The following is a 20,478-nucleotide window of genomic DNA, read 5'->3' on the forward strand; positions in this document are numbered from 1 at the left end:
TAAAAAAAAAAAAAAAAAAAAAAAAATCTTAAAAAAAAATAAAAATTAAAAAAAAAAAAAGAATTTACAGCTTTTCCCCCACATACATGTATTTGACAGTATGTTTCCTTTCTTTTTTTTTTTTTTTAAGATTTTTTTAATTTATTTATTCAAAAGAGAGAGATCACAAGTAGGCAGAGAGGCAAGCAGAGAGAGGAGGAAGCAGGCTCCCTACCAAGGAAAGAGCCCGATGCGGGGCTCGATCCCAGGACTCTGGGATCATGACCTGAGCCGAAGTCAGAGGCTTTAACCCTCTGAGCCACCCAGGCGCCCCTATGTTTCCTTTCATTATGGGTTACTTTGTGTTTCAAACTCAGTGTGACTTTGTCACTCACTGTGACCATTCTGTGCTGCACCTAAGATTCTTCAGCTCAAGAAGAATAGGGCCAGTTGATGCTATCTTTCTTCTTGTTTCAAATCATAAAATTACATGGTTCCTGAAATGCTTAGACACACTATTATCTTCACCTACTTTGATCTGGAGGCAGATTTTAATTAGTTGGTTGGTTGATTAAACAGATAGTATTTATATATGCCAAGTACTGGGGATGCAGCAATAAACCACTGAGACCAAAATTGTCTTTGTCGTGTAGCTTCCCTTCTAGTTAGGAGGAGACAGATAATAAACTAAATGAATACAAGTTATGGCATGTAGAATCGAGGTAAGGGTGCTGGTGAGCAAGAGAGGAAGGGGAGGGGCATCGGGACTGTGGAGGGGAGTGGGTATGAAGTTTTTAGGAGGGTGGTGAGAAATACACCCTGTGAAGATGGTTTTTGAGGAAAGACTTTGAGGTGATGAGCAACATGGAGGTCTGTGGGATGCATGTTTTCTCTTGAGAAAAAGCAGGTGTGGTTGCTCTGAGGCTGGAGCACACCTGACTTAGAGGAATCTCTGCATTTTGCTGCATTTTGCTAAGAAAGACAGAGTGAGAAAGACAGGAGGAAGAAAAGAGACCAGAGAGAGGGATGCTCTGGGGAGGATGTTTGGGTCTAGCTGTTGGTAGGGGTCACAGGATGTTGACTGTGCTCAAGTGATGGGAAGCCACAGAAGAGTGACATATGCCTCTTTACTATTTCCAGTATCCTTTTGGCTATTGCCTTTAAAACAGACTGGAGGAGGGCAGGGGTGACTGGTCTAAGACAGTAATTCAGGGAAGCATTATGGAGGTGGCATGGAGGTTCTGGAGATGTGTTTAAGGTGGAGTTGTAAGGAGTTGCTGATGCACTGGATGTGGGTTATGGAAATGAGAGAGTGATCAAGGGTGACTCCTACAGATTTTGGGTAAGGGTGACTATGGGAGGAGCAAGTTCTGCAGGGAAAAGTCAGAAAGTTAATTTTAGAGATATTAAACTGAAGTGTCTGTTAGACTTGCAACGGATGATGTTGAGCAGGCAATTGGATATTTGAGCCTAGAGTTCAGGACAGAGGTATAGACTGGAAATATATAGATTGGAAGTGTAAAGATATATAAAATAGGAATTTGCAAGTCGTCAGCTTATAGATAATATGTAAAGCCTTAAAACTGATATGGGTGGCAACAGAGAGTAGAAGAGGCCGGAAGACTGAGCCGTGTGGGTGCTGGGTGCCAACATTCAGAGGTTGGGGAAAGGAGAAGGAATGGCCAGCGATGTCAGAGGAAAACCAGAGGAGTATGTATGACAGCCTGGAAACAATGGGAAGAAAGGGATTGAAAGACAGTGGAGAGATTAGCTGTGTCAGATGTTGCCGCGGGGCCACAAAAAGTGAGGGCTGAGAACTTCCAGTGGGCTTAGCACCAGGCCGGTGATAGGCAACCTTATCATAAGGTTGAGTGGAAATGCTTGCTTGGATTGAGAATGAGAGGAATCCAAGAAAGTGAATCAAGACCACTCCTTTGGCAGGGGTGGTGGGGGGAGTTATTTGTACAGGAATACAGTGAAATAGAGTAGTAGTTGGAGATGAACTCAGGGAGTACTTTAAGATGAGAGAAATGATCATGTTTGCATGCTAATGAGAGATCCATTAAAAGGGGAAATTGCTAACTGTGTTTTTGAAGAGGGGAAATGGGATACAGTCTGATGCACACATGGCTTTAGATGGTAGCATGCGGCAGTTTATCCTTGGAAATAGGAGGGGGGTGGAGTACGTGGGTGCAGATACTGGTGGGCCATTCAATGTGGTAAGAGGTAGGAAGGTTTCTTTTGGTTGTTTGGGTCTTCTCAATGAAATATGAAGCAAGGTCATCAGATAAGAATGGGGATGGGGAAGGAGGTAGTAAGAGCTAGGGGGTATGAAATGTTAATCTAGGAAAATGAAAGTGAGAATGGGCTATGGACACGTCCTAGTAATTCCAGTTTGCACTGTGGGCTCTGTGAGTACAGTGGTCATGAATGTAAGGTAAGATTTGTTGGGATAGTGATGGGCATTTTTTAGCTTCTGTGTTTGTATGTGAAGTTGGTGAAGAATTGGATTTAACCACAGCAGCATTTTTTGTCATGCTTGTATCTAAGACACAGGATGTGTATAAGAGTAATGTGATATAGCATGGAATCTAAACTGTGTAAAGAGCATAGCAAAGACAGTAAAAGACTGAGGACAGTGGATCCATTCATATTTTTCTAAGTTAGCTCAGATTTATACAGTGGTAGGAAATCTTAGGCACCTAGGAAACTTGGTAGTTTTTTTTTTCATAGTACTCATTTATAAATAAGGAAAAATTGCCTACATGAAGTGTAAGACTTTCTAGCATAGAAATACTGTTCTTTGAGGCTTAGCAGAGCCCTTCTGCTCTGATTCACTTGATAGAAAATGTAATATCTGTGTGCCCACTCCCCAGAGTGCCAGATGTTGGACTTTACCAGATGATCATTTCTGATCTATATTTGATGGTTTTTAGGATGGTCATTTGGTACAAGCAATCTTGTAAATGCCAAAGATTGGTAAAAGCAGTCTTGCACAAAAAATAATAGGAACATTTACTGTGCCAAAATGAAATTGTAACTTTTCCCTTTCATTAGTACAAATCATTTTATCCAAAGACTTCTGATGAAAATTCACATTACCTGCATATTAGTATTTGATACTATTACAATTTTTGAAACATTCACTGTGTCACGAGTAAGAAAATAATGTACACTCACATGCATACATGCATATGTACATACATAAGTTGATATTTTCAATAAACATATTGAAGAGTTAAAACCTATATTGTATGTGTATCTACATACAATATATAGGCAGTGTATATATGTTCTATGTGTGTATGAATATATGCAGTCTGTACATATATGCAGCCATACACACACACACACACACACACACACACACACACACACACACACACACAACTTATGGTAACACTAGTACGGTCTCAGTGAGTGGCCTTAAGTAACGAAGGAAGGAAAAGATATTTGTCGTTCAAGTTTTAAGGTATTAATACTCTTGGTTCATTAGAGGAGATGTACTTTCCTGTTTACTTACACTCTTCTTTGTCCCAAAGGAATGTAAGGTGGTAACAATTAAAGCCGTAAGGAAAAAAAGCATTAAATACCACCAATGCACAAAACACAGAACAATAAAAACACAGATAAAGATAAAAACACAGAAAAATAAAAGGATTCACTTTATGGAGTTGTAGTGTTTAATGCAAATCAATTTTCAGTTTACCTCAAATCCTTAATTGTAAAGATTATGATATGCTTTGCAGTCAAATGCTCTACCCTTGAGCTATACCCCCAAGATTATGATATGCTTTGAAGAACAGATAATAATCAGCCCTTAATTTATGATATAGGATGTTTATTATATTTGTTTAGAAGTATCCACAGATACTTCATTCTGTCTAGTAAGAAGTCTTCCAAAGATATTCTGGATATTTTAGGTGTGTCCATGTTCTGTTGTTCGGTTTCATAGTGCTGTGTAAAAATGCCCGCAGAAAGTGTAGCAGCATTGTAATCTGTGCAGGCGATGCATTTGTCATACAAGGACGGTGTATATAAAAGAAAAAAAAAGCAAGAAAAGACACTGAAGAGTTAATTTCACCATCTCTGCAATATCATTTCATAGTATATTTTAAAAATCATGTGAATGTCGCAATATATTCGGAAAAGAATGACCTCATTTTCATTGACTTTAACCGAAGAGTTGCCATATAAAATTATTTTTGAACTACTTTTTTTTTAAATCAGTCTATAGCATTTTGCTGTGATATACAGGTCAATATTTTTATGTTATAGTTGTCAGAATTGACATGAATTTTGTTTACATGTATAAGTCAGAAAAAATTGAGGATTGATTTTACAAGTAACATTCATCTGTATTGCAAAGCACTAGGAAGCAGAAGTCTCAGAACACTAGTTCATATTCTTCCAGATGTGAACAAAGCACATCAGATTGGTGATTTTTTAAAAATCTTAGCCTCCAGTAGATATTTTCAAGTTTCTTAGATGGCAAACACTATTTATGGTTTTGAATTTTATTAAAAATAGCTCTGTATGGGGTGCCTGGGTGGCTCAGTGGATTAAAGCCTCTGCCTTCGGCTCAGATCATGATCCCAGGGTCCTGGGATCAAGCCCCGAATCGGGTTCTCTGCTTAGCAGGGAGCCTGCTTCCTCCTCTCTCTCTGCCTGCCTCTCTGCCTACTTGTGATCTCTGTCTGTCAAATAAATAAATAAAATTTTTAAAAAAAAAATAGCTCCGTACTATAAGAATACTGGAACTGGAAAGAATGTGCTTTTCTATTTTGTATTTATTTATTTTTGAAGTTTTTATTTAAATTCCAGTTAGTTAACACCCAGTGTAATATTACTACGGTAGTGGCTCGGCCCTTCCATAAATCACTGGGTCCTCATCACAAAGTGCCCTCCTTCATCCCCATCACCTGTTTCACCTATCCCCCCACCTGCTTCCCCTAACCAGAAGTTTGTTCTTTATAGTTAAGAGTCTGTTTCTTGGGGCGCCTGGGTGGCTCAGTGGGTTAAGCCTCTGCCTTCGGCTCAGGTCGTGATCTCAGGGTCCTGGGATCGAGCCCCGCATCGGGCTCTCTGATCAGCGGTGAGCCTGCTTCCTCCTCTCTCTCTCTGCCTGCCTCTCTGCATACTTGTGGTCTCTGTCTGTCAGATAAATAAATAAAATCTTTAAAAAAAAAAAAAGAGAGTCTGTTTCTTGGTTTGTCTCGCTCTAAGAATGGGGTTTTTTAAAAGGATGAGACTTAAGTATTTTAGTGTAACTTTGATACACATTTGGTTAATGAATTCAGCTTTAAAACTAGGGATGGGAGGAAAGTAGGAAAGACCATAATTTTTTTACCAGTTTTCCTCATTATTAATAGTTGTCATGACTGCTTTGGGTTTACACTTTATTTTTATGTGTGTTTTGTTTGTTTTTTAGGGAGAAGTAATAGCACTGGATAAAATATCCAACAAAGTAGAGAAAATAAAACAGAATGCTTTATTGTTAGGGCTGAATTCCATCAAGGCATTTTGCTTTGATGGAACAAAGGCTCTTAAACTCGATATGGTTAAGGATGCTGAAGGTGAGTTAAATTTTATCTTTATAGGCTTCTATAATTGGCTTTTGGAAACAGATTTTACTGTCATTGTTCTATCCTAAAATATCCATAGGACCTTGAAACAGGCAGGGATCTAAGATAGGTATCTGTAATAGGTATCATTTTGCTTTTCATCTTATCCCAGAACATATAAATAGTCCCTATATATAAAATGTATGTCAGATTTTAATAATATAAAATCAAACCCCAAGACTTTGTCAGACTCTTTGGTCTTAATGTATTTCTCTGAATTTCCTATTAAATCTCAAGCTTATTGGCCTTTCAAGTTTATGATTCTTGAGCTATTTTGTTTTCTTCATTTTTCTTGAGAGAATGGGGCTATGGAGCTAGGAAGGGAGGAAAAACTGTCACGTATCTTGTGACATGATTTTTCTTGGAATAAAACGTTGCATTTATTAAGTCCTCTATTCCTCTCATTCTTTGTTCAGATTTGATTTCATGAAATACTCAAGAAACTTGCATATTTTAACAAACTAATTGGCATTAGTTTCCCTGAAATGTTTATAAATTAAAGATGCTATTTGAATAAAGATGATTTTAAAAACCTGAGGACATTGTTTTGACTCCCAACCCTTTATAGATCATCTAATTTTCTCATATATAAGCTCTGGTTCATAAGGATGACTAGTGAACAGTGGACAGTACAATATAATCTATTACTGTCACTTAACTGAAATTGTTGGTAGGTCACCAAGTTTTACATATCATTAAAGAGAGCGATCATACTCAAAAGCATAATAGGCTAAGATTGGCAAGAACCATCAAGATGCAGGAGTAGCCATCCTAGAGGTCGGTCTTCAGTGCTATAGGGAGACATTCGTTAGTCAACTTGGGATATTCAATCACTGATTTTTCACTCATCCACATCACTGGTAGCTGACGGTCGTAGGTTGTCATCTTTAGCTCTTTTTTTCGTTAAGACATGATTCATCGCAGACTATGCTAGTTTGATTTGGGTTATTAAACTTAGAGTGTCTGGCAGTAGATCCAATCTGTTTGATGGAAAATGCATTAGTAGTAATGTGAACATCACCATATCTGTGGGACTCTTGGAAAGTGAGAAGTTATTTGGTGACACCTGCCTAATGTCAAATAAACCACATGGAAATAAAGAAATAAATGAAACGTATGGAAAGCTTTCTAGAAAAATAGGGATTCTTCTGAAGAGCAAGGTCTAGACTATTATTTATCTTCTGAAGGAGGTGGGAATAGGTCAGATGTAATTGCCTGATGACATGAGAACAGCACGTCATGGTCAGTTGGTCGTTAACCCAGAAGAGTTAGCCAGGAGCTCGTGGGAGATTTATATTAGCGTATATAGCCTGTATCCGAGAGACCCAAAATATAGTGGCTTAGAAAAGATAGAGGCATTTTTTGTTTCTTAGTTTTTGTTTATTTTGGTCTCATGTAACAGAAGTGGGCCTCTGATGCTAGTGGTTTCCTCTCTGGGTCCAAGACAGATGTTTCAGTTCTTTTAAGGGGAAGGGAAAGGGTGTGAGAATCCTTACGAATTCACATGCCACTGGCCAGGTTAGTCATTTGATCAATTTAACTGCGGGGGAGTGTGGGCGTTGCTGGAAAATATCGTCATTAGCTGTAGAGCCACGTGCCCAGTTCAAAATATGACTTTAGGGTGCCTGGGTGGCTCAGTGGGTTAAGCCTCTGCCTTTGGCTAAGATCATGATCCCAGGGTCCTGGGATCAAGGCCGGCATCGGGCTTTCTGCTTGGCAGAGAGCCTGCTTCCCTCTCTCTCTGCCTGCCTCTCTGCCTACTTATAATCTCTGTCTGTCAAATAAATAAATAAAATCTTTAAAAAAGCAAAAAAAAAAAAAAACCAAAAAAAACCCATGACTTTAGGAAAAGAGGAGAATGGATATTAAAGAACAACTAGCAGTCTGACAGAGTCTTTGTATTACTGAAAGTGGTAATGGTGATTGTTAAAATTTATAAGTTATTTTAAATTTTTATTATTTTAGGGTAGTTGATGGTGTTATTAATTCCAAGTGTACAATGTAACAATTCTACAATTCTATATATTACTTAGTGCTCACTGCAATTAAGTCACCCTCTGTCATCATAAAATATTACTATACTATTGACTCTATGCCCTACACTGTGCTTTTTATCTTTGTGACTTATTTAATAGCTAGAAGTTTGTATCTCTTAATTTCCTTCATTTATTTTGCCTATCTCCTTACCCACCTCCCCTCTGGCAACCATTAGTTTGTTGTCTGTATTAATGAGTCTGTTTCTCTTTGTTCATTTATTTTGACATTGGGAGTCTACATATAAGTGAAATTCTGTGGTATTTGTTTTTCTCTGTCTGACTTATTTTATTTAGCACCATGCCCTCTAGGTCCATCCATGTTGTCATGAATGGCAAGATGCCATTCATTTTTGTAGCTAACTAATATTGTGTGTGTCTGTATGTATACACACCACATTTTCTTTATTCCATCTATCAGTAGACACGTGGGATTGCTTCGATATATTGGCTACTGTAAAGGGTCACCTGGCTGGTAGAGCATACAAATCTTGATCTCAGGGTTGTAAGTTTGAGCTCCATGTTTGGTAGATTACTTAAAAAAAAAAAATACTGCTTGCTGTAAATAATGCTGCAATAAACATAGGGATGCATATATCTTTTTGAACTGATGTTTTCATTTTCTTTGGTTAGTTATCTAGTAGTAGAATTACTGGATTATAAAGTATTTCTATTTTTAATTTTTTGAGGCATCTCCATGCTGTTTTCCATAGAGGTTGCACCAATTTACATTCCTACTAGGAGTGCACAAGATTTCTCTTTTCTCCACATCCTTGCAACATGTGTTATTAAGTTTTTGATACTAGCCATTCTCACTGGTGTGAGCTGATACCTCACTGGGGTTTTGATTTGCATTTCCATGAGGATTAGTGATGTTGAGCATCTTCGTGGGTCTGTTGGCCATCTGTATATTTTTGGAAGAATGTCTTCTCAGGTCTTGCACCCATTTTTTTTTTTTTTTTCCAAAGATTTTATTTATTTATTTGACAGAGAGAGATCACAAGCAGGCAGAGAGGCAGGCAGAGAGAGAGGGAAGCAGACTCCCCGCAGAGCAGAGAGCCCGACGCGGGGCTCGATCCCAGGACCCTGAGACCATGACCCGAGCCGAAGGCAGAGGCTTCAACCCACTGAGCCACCCAGGCGCCCCTCTTGCACCCATGTTTTAATCAGATTATTTGTTTGGTGTGTGTGTGTGTGTTGAGTTGTGTAAGTTCTGTATATATTTTGGAAATTAATCCCTTACAGATGACATCATTTTCAAAATCTTCCATTCAATAAGGTTGCCTTTTCGTTTTGTTGATGGTTTCTTTCACTGTGCCTAAGCTTTTTATTTCGGTTTAGTTCTAATAGTTTATTTTTGCTTCTGTTTCCCTTTACTGAAGAGATGTATCTACAAATATGTTGCTAAGGCTAATGTCAAAACAGCCTGTGTTTTCTTTTAGGAATTTTATGGTTTCAGGTCTCATATTTAATCATTTTAGGTCTTTAATCATTTTGAGTTTATTTTTATACTTGGTGTGAGAAAGTGGTCCAGTTTTATGCTTTGGCATGTAACTACCCAATTTTGCCAGCACCATTTATTGAAGAGACTGTCTTTTCTGTATTGATATTCTTGACTCCTGTTTCATAGATTAATTGAACATAAAAGCATGGTTTTAATCTTGTTAATGCATCCAAGCACTCTCTCCTATTCCATTGATCTGTTTTTCCATCAGTACCATATTTTTCAGTTACTATAACTTTGTAGTGTATCTTGAAATCTGGGATTGTGATACCTCCAACTTTATTCTTTTTCAAGATTGCTTTGACTGGGGTCTTTTGTGGCTTAATACAAAGTTTAGTGCTATTTGTTCTAGTTCTTTGAAAAGCACTGTTGTTATTTTGGTAGTGATTGCATTAAATCTTTAAATTACTTTGGGTAGTATGGGCATTTTAACAGTATTCTTCCCATCCACAAGGGTGGTATATCTTTATATATATTTGTATTGTCTTCAGTTTTTTTTCCTTAAGGTCTTAAAATTTTCAGAGTGTAGGTCTTCCCCTGCTTGGTTAGGTTTATTCCTAGGTATTTTTTTTTCTTTTTGATGCATTTGTAAATGGAATTGTTTTCTTAATTTCTCTTCTACTTCATTATTAGTGTACAGAAGAAACACAACAGATTTCTGTATGTTAATTAATTTTTTAATAGGTTTTTATGGTCTCTAGGGTTTTCTATATATAGTATCATGTCATCTGTAAAGAGTAACAGTTTTATTTCCTCCTTACCAGTTTGGATGCCTTTTATTTCTTGTTTGATTGCTTTGGCTAGGACTTCTAGTACTGTGTTGAATAAAAGTGGCTAGAGTGGACATCCTTGTCTTATTCTGATCTTAGAGGAAAGGTTTCAGTTTTTCACTATTGAGTATGATATTGGTTGTGCATTGTTTCATATATAGTCTTTATTATGTTTAGATATGTTTCTCCTAACCCCACTTTGTTGAGAGTTTTTTTGTTTTGTTTTGTTTTTCTGTTTCGTTTTTTAATCATGAATGGATATTGTATTTTGTCAGGTGGTTTTTCTGCATCTAATGAGATGATTATCCTTCTTGTTAATGTATCACATTGGTATGCAAATATTGAGCCATCCTTGCATTCCTGGAATAAATTCCACTTGATCTTGGTGAATGACCCTTTCATGTATTGTTGAATTTGGTTTGCTGATGTTTTGTTGAGGATTTTTGCATCTGACTGTCAGGTTTTCTTTTCCTGTAGCGTCTGTCTAGTTTTGATAGTAGGCTAATGCCGGCCTCTTAGAATGAATTTGGAAGTTTTTCTTCCTCTTCTATTCTTTGAAATAGTTTGAGAAGAATAGGTATTAACTCTTCTTTCAATGTTTAGTAGAATTCACCTTTGAAGCCTTCTGGCCCTGGACTTTTGTTCGTTGGGAGTTTTTTGTACTGATTTAATTTCATTACTACTAATAAGTCTGTTCAATTTGTCTGTTTCTTCCGGATTCAGTTTTGGAAGATTGTATGTTTCTAGGAATGTATCCATTTCTTTTAGGTTGTCTAATTTGTTTGGATATAACTTTATTGTTCTCTTATAATCTCTTAATAATCCGTTGTGTTTCTATGTTGTCCATTATTTCTGCTCTTCGATTTTGTTTTTCACTTCCGTTTCTGATTTTATTCTTTGAGTTCTCTCTTGATGAGTCTGGCTAAAGGTTTATCAATTTTGTTCATCCTTTCAAAGAACCAGCTCTTGGTTTCATTGATCTTTTCTGTTGTTGTTTCTTAGTCTCAATTTACTTCTGCTCTAATCTTTTTATTTACCTCCTCCTACTAACTTTGGACTTTTTTTTTTTCTTGTTCCTTTAGGACAGATTGTTTGAGTATTTTTTATTTCTTTTTTTTTTTTTTTTTTTTAAAGATTTTATTTATTTATTTGACAGAGATCACAAGTAGGCAGAGAGGTAGGCAGAGAGAGAGAGAGAGGAGGAAGCAGGCTCCCCGCTGAGCAGAGAGCCCCATGTGGGGCTCGATCCCAGAATCCTGAGATCATGACCTGAGCCGAAGGCAGCGGCTTTAACCCACTGAGCCACCCAGGCGCCCCGTATTTTTTATTTCTTAAGGTGGGTCTGTATCAGCTGTAAACTTGTGTCTTAAAACTGCTTTTGCCATATTCCCAAAATTTTGGACTGTTGTGTTTCCATTTTCATTTGTCTCCAGGTATTATTTGATTTCCTCCTTGATTTCATCATTGACCCATTGTTGTTTAGTAGCATGTTGTATAGCTACCATGTGTTTGTGTTTTTTTCCAGTTTTTTTTCTGTTAATTTATTTCTGGTTTCCTATTGTGGTGGTTGGAAAAGATGCTTGACATGATTTTGGTGTTTTTAAATTTATTGAGGCTCATTTTGTGGCCTTACATGTGATTGGTCTTGGAGAATGTGCCATATGCTCTAGGAAAGAAGGTATGGGTGTGCCTCGGTGGCTCAGTGGTTTAAAGCCTCTGCCTTCAGCTCAGGTCATGATCCCAGGGTCCTGGGATCAAGCCCCGCATCAGGATCTCTGCTCAGCAGGGAGCCTGCTTCCCTTTCTTTCTCTCTCTGCCTACCTTTCTGCTTACTTGTGATCTCTGTCAAATAAATAAATAATCTTAAAAAAAAAAAAGGTATGTTTTGCTCATTTTGCATGAAACATTCTGTATCTTTTAGGTCCATTTGTTCTATGTGTCATTCAAAGCAACTGTTTCTTTGTTGATTTTCTGTTTGGGTAATCTGTCAGTTGATGTTATTGGGGTGTTGCAGTCCACTACTGTTATTGTATATTATTACATTGTTGTTATATTATTCTTTGATCTCTGTTAATATTTGCTTTATGTATTTAGGTGCTCTGTGTTGGATAGACATTTGCAATTGTTACATCCTGTAGTTGGATTGATCCACTTATTATTATGTAATGCCTTTGTCTCTTATTAGAGCTTTTTTTTTTTTTTTTTTAAGATTTTATTTATTTATTTGACACACAGAGAAATCACAGGTAGACAGAGAGGCAGGCAGAGAGAGAGGGGGAAGCAGGCTCTCCGCCAAGCAGAGAGCCTGATGTGGGACTCGATCCCAGGACTCTGGGATCATGACCTGAGCCAAAGACAGAGGCTTAACCCACCGAGCCACCCAGGCACCCTAGAGCCTTGTTTTTTTGTTTTTTTTGTTTTTGTTTTTTGTTTTCCTTAAAGATTTTATTTATTTATTTGCCAGAGAGAGAGAGAGAGAGAGAGTGAGTAAGCACAGGCAGGCTGAGTGGCAGCAGAGACAGAGGGAGAAGCAGGCTCCCTGCCAAGCAAGGAGCCCATTGTGGGACTCGATCCCAGGACGCTGGGATCATGACCTGAGCCGAAGGCAGCCGCTTAACCAACTGAGCCACCCAGGTGTCCCTAGAGCCTTGTTTTAAAGTCTGTTTTGTTTGATGTAAGTGTTTTTACTTGGCTTTGCCTTTTTTTTTTTTTTCCTGTTTGCATGGAATATCATGGAATTTTCCATTCCTTCATTTTTAGTTTCTATGTGTCTTTAGGTCTGAGGTGAGTCTCCTATAGATAGCATATAGATGGGTCTTGGTTTTTTATTCATTCAGTCACCTATGTCTTTTAATTTATGCCTTTATTTAAACTTAAGGTAATTACTGGGGTCCTGTGTGGCTCAGTCAGTTAAGCATCTGCCTTTGGCTCAGGTTATGATCCCAGGACTCTGGGAACAAGCTCTGCTTTGGGCTCCCTACTCAGCAGGGAGTCTGTTTCTTCCTCTGCCCCTCCCCCTGCTCATGCTTGTTCTTTCTTTCTCTTTCTCTCTCTCAAATAAATAAATAAAATCTTAAAAAAAAACTTTAAGTAATTATTGATAGACATGTACTTATTGCCATTTTGTTCATTGCTTTCTGGTTGTTTTTGTAGTTCTTTGATTCCTTCTTCTTTTCTTGCTCTCTCGGTGGTTTTTTTGTTTGTTTCGTTGTGTGTGTGTGTGTGTGTGTGTGTGTGTGTAATGCTTAGATTCTTTTTATTTTTTTTTAATATTTGTTATAGGTCTTTTATTTGTTGTTATGTTGTTCATTTATAACATCCTATTGTATATAGCAGTCTGTATTAAGTTGGTGGTCACCTAAATTTGAACACATTCTGAAAGCGCTAAATTTTTACTTCCCTTTCATTTTATGTATACAGTGTCATATTTTTCATCTTTTTATTTTGTGTATTCCTTAAGTTTTATAGATATTCACAATCTTAGTGGTTTATTTCACAATCATAGTGATTGTGAAATAAATTGGTTTCACAATCTTATTGGTTTAACCTCCATGCTGGTTTTATGAGAGATTAATCTACTATTTTTACTATGTTTTTGTTTTTACCAGTGTTTTCTTTAATGATTTTCTTCTAGTTATAGTCTTTCTTTCCTCCTAAGGAATTCCCTTTAACAGTTCTTGTAAGGCAGGTTTACTGGTGATAAACTCCTTTAACTTTTGTTTGTCCAGGAAACTATTTCTCCTTCATTTCTACTTTATTTCTCCTTCATCATAGCCTTGGTGGGTAGAATATTCTTGGTTGTAGGTTTTTCCTTTCAGCACTCTGAACATGTCATGCCACTTTCTTTTGGCCTGCAAAGTTTCTTTCGAAAAATCAACTGATAGCCTGATTGTCAGAACTCCCAAGTTTAGGTAGGCTCTGCTGATTTTCGAAGCTCTAGGTATCATGAGGTCTCATCTTCCCAGTGTAAGTTCCCAGGGCTGGGATTGCCAGCTGTGGAGTCTGATCCCCTCCTCTGTGTTTGTGATGTTCCTTCCTTTTGTGGTTAATCACACCAGGAGTTTGGTTATTGACCTTATCTCCACCACTCTTACCCTTTTTGATGTGACCTTCTCTTTGGAAGATCTTCTGTTTTCAGATTTTCAGAATTAGTTGTAGTAGTTGTGGTTGTTGGTTTAGTGTGTCTGTGGGATCAGGTGAGCTCAAGCTCCTCCTACTCTGCCATTTCCCACCTCATGTTTTCTAAATTTACTCCTTTTAGTTATAAATTTCTTCTTTTTTTTAAAAATGAGAGTCTGAAGTCCTCTGAGTCGATAAATGGGGTGTGTCGTATAAGGTGGCAAGGAGTTGATTCAGTGACTCATGTGCACATGTCAAGTTGCAGGGCAGTTTTGATTTTTTAAACAATTTGTTCTGGATATGGACTGCTGTTGCAACAAATCATCCCATTACTTAGTGGCTTAAAACAATAATTTTGTTATTTCTCACAATTTTAGGGATTAACTGGGAACTCAAATGGTTCTCACTTTCAGTGTCTTACACAATGCAGTCACATGCTACTTGGTGGGGGGTCACCTCAGAAGGTTTGTCTACTACATACCTGTCTGGAGGTTAATGGTGGCTCTCAGAAGGCACCTACACATCACCTTACTGGTCTTTCTCAGACCATGTTGGGTGGGTTTTGAAAATGAGTGTCCCATGAGCTCCAGGCAGAAGCTATATCACCTTTTGTGACCTTGTCCAAAAGTTGTGTAGCATCAAGTCTGGTGCTGTCCAGAATAAAGGAGAAGGAGCATTAGACCCCATCTCCTGTGGGAGAAGAGTCAATGGCAAATTGAAGGCATGTGGGATGGAAGATATTGTCACAGTCATCTTTGGAAAACAGAATTTTCCCCACAGTTTTCTTTCTTTATTTTTTAAAGATTTTATTTATTGATTTGACAGACAGAGATCACAATTAGGCAGAGAGGCAGGCAGAGAGAGAGAGAGGAGGAAGCAGGCTTTCTGCTGAGCAGAGAGCCTGATGTGGTGCTTGATCCCAGAACCCTAGAATCATGACCTGAGCCGAAGGCAGAGACAATCCACTGAGCCACCCAGGCACCCCTCCACCGTTTTAAATTATTTTTTTGTTAGAAATTTTTAATTTGTGTGCACAATAGATTGTTAGCTGGACACAAAGAATAAATACTGACTTGGAAAATGAAAGAGCACAAAAACAATAATTCTGACAGTTTACTTCAGGGTGATTTTCACCTGTTCTGTAAATTGAATTAATATGATTAAAAGTTTTATGTAGCATAACAAAGAGATTTTAATACCCTCCCCCTCGAAAAAAACCTGAAAGAGAAAATACTCAGTCTGAATATTCAGTTTGAACTTTTTAAGAAGTATATTCACTTTGGCTGTCATTTATTTGGAATAAACATTATCCACATCTTTAATGTTATACTTACTTACAAGGAGTAGCCTGAATCTTAACTTTTCCCTCATATATACAATTTATAAAAAGAAACCAGTTGTTTTTTAATGTATAGGATAAGTACTAAAAATCATTCCAGAAAGCAGTTTTTATTCTTGATGCAAAAGGAAACATTTCATGTTATAGTAGAGATTTTTTGAACGATTATTATTCTTTCTCTTATCTAATTTTAAGTTACATCTACCTGTATTGTTTTTTTAAAATATTTTATTTGGGGCGCCTGGATGGCTAAGAGTGTTAAGCCTCTGCCTTCGGCTCAGGTCATGATCCCAGGGTCTTGGGATCGAGCCCTGCATCGGGCTCTCTGCTCAGCAGGGAGCCTGCTTCCTCCTCTCTCTCTGCCTGCCTCTCTGCCCACTTGTGATCTCTCTCTCTCTCTGTCAAATAAATAAATAAAATCTTAAAAAAAAATTCTCTTTAAAAAAAATAAAAATAAATTCTCTTAAAAAAATAAATAAAATATTTTATTTATTTATTTGACAGACAGAGATCACAAGTAGGCAGAGAGGCAGGCAGAGAGAGGGGGGGAAGCAGGCTCCTTGCTGAGCAGAGAGCCCGGTGTGGGACTCAGTCCCAGGACCCTGGGATCCTGACCTGAGCCGAAGGGAGAGGCTTTAACCCACTGAGCCACCCAGGAGCCCCTGTATTATTTGTTAAATGGGAAAAAATAGTGGGTTTTCTTCATATAGGATGAATAGTAAAGATTACTTTAGAATGAAAATTTGTAATAATCTGACTTCATTTTTTAACAGCTTTGTTATATATCAGTGCATACTTCGTGTACCATACAGTTCACATAGTTAAAGTATACAGTTCACTAGTTTTTTTTTTTTAATTCAGAGGTATGCAGCTATCATCACAATCTAATTTTTGAACAATTTCATTACGCTGAAAAGAAACCTCATACTCAGTAACTCCCTATTCCTTTATACTTCCACCCCCCAGGCTTAGTCAGCTCTTAACCTACTTTCTGTCTCTGCAGATTGGCCTGTTCTGGATGTTTCATATAAAGGAAATGATATAGTATGTGGGCTTTTGTGACTGGTTTCTCTCATTTATTATAATGTGTTTATGTTTTATCCATGTCGTGGTGTGTCTCTGTACTTCATTCCTTTTCATGGATGAACAGTATTCCACTGCACTGATGATCATCATTTGGTGGACATTTGGGTTGTTGACGCTTTTATGACTGTTATGAAAAATGTTGCTGTGAACGTTTGTGTACAAGTTTCTGTGTGGACATAGGTTTCATATCTCTTTAGCATAATACCTTTAAGTGGCATTTCTGGGTCAAATGGTAACTCAACATTCAACTTTCTGCAGAACTACCAGTCTGTTTTACAAAGCTGCTGGATCATTGTACATTTTCAGCAGCAATATATGAAGGTTTCAGTTTCTTCACATCCTTACCAGCATCTGTCCCTTTGCTTATAAGCCACTTTGGTAGGTGTGGAGTACTGTCTTCTGGGGTTGATTTGCGTTTCTCTGTTGCAGAGATGTCTAACAATGTCGAACGTGTTTTCATGTGCTTGTTGGGCACGTTATATCTCCTAGTCTAGTCAGATCCTTTTCCCCATTTTTAGAATGGGTTGTCTTTTTATGTTTTGAGCTTGCAAGTTCTTTATATGTTCCAGATACAAGTCTTTTGTTAGACATAGGATTTATAAATATTTTCTCCCATTATGTGAGTTGTTCATTCAATTTCTTGATGATGTTCTGTGACGCTCCTCAAAAGTTTTTAATTTGTTGTCCACTTTACCTGTTTTTTCTTTTGTTATTTGTGTTTTGGGTATCTTTAAGAATTGTATAATTTTAGTTCTTACAACTAGATCTAGAATCCATTGTGAAATAATTTTTGTTTATGGTGTGATGAGAGAATCCAACTTGAGTTTGATTCTTCTTCCTATAGATACTCATTTGCTCCAGCACCTTTTGGTGAAATGCTCTTTTGCTTTGTTGAATTGTCTTGGTACTTTTGTTGACCATAAATGTAAGGGTTTCTTTCTGGACTCTCAGTTCTCTTCCACTGATTGATATTTTTATCTGTAAGTTAGTAAGGATTGTCTTGATTACTGTAGCTTTTTAGTAAATTCTGAAATCAGGAAGTGAGGTGTCTTCCAGCTTTGTTCATCTACAAATAATAAAGATAGGTCTACTTTTTTCTCTCTAATTTGGGTGCCTTTTGTTTCATTTTCTTACCTAATTGTCCTTGCTAGAACCTCTAGTAGAATGTTTAAGCGGAAGTGGTAACAGAGGACATCCATATCTTATTGCTGATCAGTCTTTCTAGTGGCTTAAAACTCGTTAAAGGTTTCTCATAGATAACTTTATTACGCTGAGGGTTTTCCCTCTTATTCCTGGTTTGCTGCTGTTTTTAATCATAAAATAATATTGGGTTTTGTCAAATGCTTCTGTGTCTGTTGAGATGATCTTCTGGTGTTTGACCTTTACTGAGTTTCAGATACTAAACCAGTCTTGCTTCCTGGAATAAATCCTACTTGGTCATAGTGCATAATTTCCTCCCCCCCCCATATTGCTAGATAAGGTTTGTTTGTATTTATGTTGATATTCTTAAGAGCTACTGGTCTGTAGTTTTCTTTCCTGTGCTATGTTCATTGGGTTTTGATATTAGGGTAATTCTGGTTTCAAATAATGAATCAGGAAGTATTCTTTGTCCTTCTGTTTTTGAAAGAATTTATCAAAAATTATTAAATATTTTTTAAATGTTTGATCTCTTACTATGGATTTATTCAGATTTTCTTTCTTCTTAAATCATTTTCAGTAGTTTGTGTTTCACTGGTAACTTATCCATATCATCTAAATTATCTGTACGGTTGTTTGTAGTATTCCTTTTTAAATTATTTTTCTTTCCATCCGGTCAGTAGTGATGTCTCCTTTTAAATTCCTGATATTAGCATTTTGAGTTTTTCTCTATTTTTCTTGGTCAGTCTAGTTGAAGTTTTGTCTATTTTGTGCTCCTTGCAAATAATTAACTTTTGGTTTTGTTGATCCTTTCTCTTGCTTTTGTTTTTGTTTTCTTTTTTTCTCTATTTCATTAATTTCTGCTCTAACCTTTATTATTTTCTTCTTCGCTTTTTAGTTTGCTTTTCTTTTTCCATTGCTTTAAGATGGAAGTCTAGGTTGTTGATTTGATTTCTTTTTTAGAAACATAGGTGTTTACAGCTATAATATTCCCTCTAAGCCATGTCTCACTGTTTCCCATAAGTTTTGGTATGTTGTGTTTTTGTTCTTATTCATGTCAAATCATTTTATGACTTACCTATGATTTCCTTGACCCATGGTTGTTTTGGAGCATGTTTGTTAACTTCCACATATTTGTGAATTTCCCAAATTTCCTTGTATTGTTAACATATTTTCATTCCATTTTGATAGAGAACAGATGTATGAGTTCAGCCTTTTAAAATTTACTGATCTGGGGGTGCTTGGGTGGCTTAGTGGGTTTAAGCATGATCTCAGGGTCCTGGGATCAAGTCCCACATCGGGCTCTCTGCTCAGCGGGGAGCCTGCTTCCCCTCTCTGCCTGTCTCTCTGCCTACTTGTGATCTCTCTCTCTCTGTCAAATAAATTTTAAAAAATCTTATAAAAAATAAAATTATTGATCTGTGTTTTATGGCCTCACTTTGTTTTCTCTTAGGGAATGATCCATGTGCACTGGAAAAGAATGTGTATTCTACCACTGTTGAGTGGAATGTTCTATATATAATCTGTTAGGTCTCCTCTGTGTTGAAATGTTCTATTTCTTTTTTGATCCTATGCTTGGTTATTATTTTTATTATTGAAAGTTAGGTATGGAAGTTTCTAACTCATTGTTGAATGGTGTATTTCTTCCTTTAGTTCTCCCAGTTTTTGCTTTGTATATTTGGAGGTTCTTTTGTTAGGTTGGGGCAGAGACAGTTGGGGTTTTGGTATTCTCAGACTGCCGTGCCTGGACTAGAGCTGTCCACGGATGAGTGGGGGCTGGATGGAGGAAGGCAGCCCCAGAGTTTTCAGCTACTCTTAAGCTGGAATTTAGCTTCTCCAGCATGGGACTTGAGGAGATGAGAAATGCAGGCAGGCCTGTCCTCTCCAGTGAATTACCATATTTCTTGCCTGGGCGTGTAGGGAGAGAGGCAGCCGTGTGTTCTTGGCTGCACCCACATGAGGTGGATCACCTTTCACTCTGAACTTCAGGAAAGAGGCTGTTGGGGCAAAGGAAGGAACAGATTGTGACTCAGGTACCACAGACACTCACATTCCTTAGATTTTCTTTAATAAGTGTTTCTTCATTTGATGTATATCCTGGACATTTTTTAGAGATTTTAAATGGCAGTTTTGGTTTTGTTATAATTTTTACCAGTCGTTTCACTGGGACGAAGGTCTGCATATGCCCTCATTCCAAAAGTTGTCTCAGTCTCGTTACTTCTATCATAAAATTGCACCTAAATTATATAAGACTCCAAACTAATGCAGTTTTAGAAATCACTAAATGGGGGCGCCTGGGTGGCTCAGTGGGTTAGGCCGCTGCCTTCGGCTCGGGTCATAATCTCAGGGTCCTGGGATCGAGTTCCACATCGGGCTCTCTGCTCAGGGGGGAGCCTGCTTCCCTTCCTCTCTCTCTGCCTGCCTCTCTGCCTACTTGTGATCTCTCTCTGTCAAATAAATAAATAAAATCTTAAAAAAAATCACTAAATGTAGTGTTAAGATTATATATTAAGAGAAAAAGATTTGCATAAACAGAAAGCTGGGTACTCTTATACTATGTATAAGCCTTAAATATTCATTCCATGGCTTTCTAGTTTTGAACAAGAGAAATTTCTCTCGGTCCAGGTACATTTGGGGGCCATTTGGTGATCTTGGTCTGATTTTAGACAGGTCTAGACGATTTTTATGATTTTCTCAGTTTCTGTATAATTATCTACCACCTTTTAAGTCTTAAGTCTTAAGTCTCATCACTGAACTTACTAAGAACAGTAAGTTCAGTGATGAGACATTATTGTCCCTCCCCCTGTCAGGGCCATGGCATATAGTTATGCTCTGTCCAAGGGGACCTGGCTGAGGTATATGTTGAGGGGCTGAATTCCAACTTGTA

General features: G+C 37.5%; 1 protein-coding gene across 2 annotated transcripts in view; it reads left to right on the plus strand.

Moving 5' to 3' along the window:
- NSUN6 (NOP2/Sun RNA methyltransferase 6) overlaps positions 1–20,478 on the plus strand; it is a 59,433-nt gene that overhangs the window by 28,790 nt on the left and 10,165 nt on the right. For both annotated transcript variants that reach the window (XM_032880881.1, XM_032880882.1), the window contains one exon: positions 5,411–5,555. In XM_032880881.1, coding sequence (XP_032736772.1) covers positions 5,411–5,555 — 145 coding nt within the window. The remainder of the gene's footprint in view (positions 1–5,410; positions 5,556–20,478) is intronic.

Source organism: Lontra canadensis, unplaced genomic scaffold (genome assembly GCF_010015895.1).
Source record: "Lontra canadensis isolate GAN:19392208 unplaced genomic scaffold, GSC_riverotter_1.0 scaffold72, whole genome shotgun sequence".
Lineage (NCBI taxonomy): Eukaryota > Metazoa > Chordata > Mammalia > Carnivora > Mustelidae > Lontra > Lontra canadensis.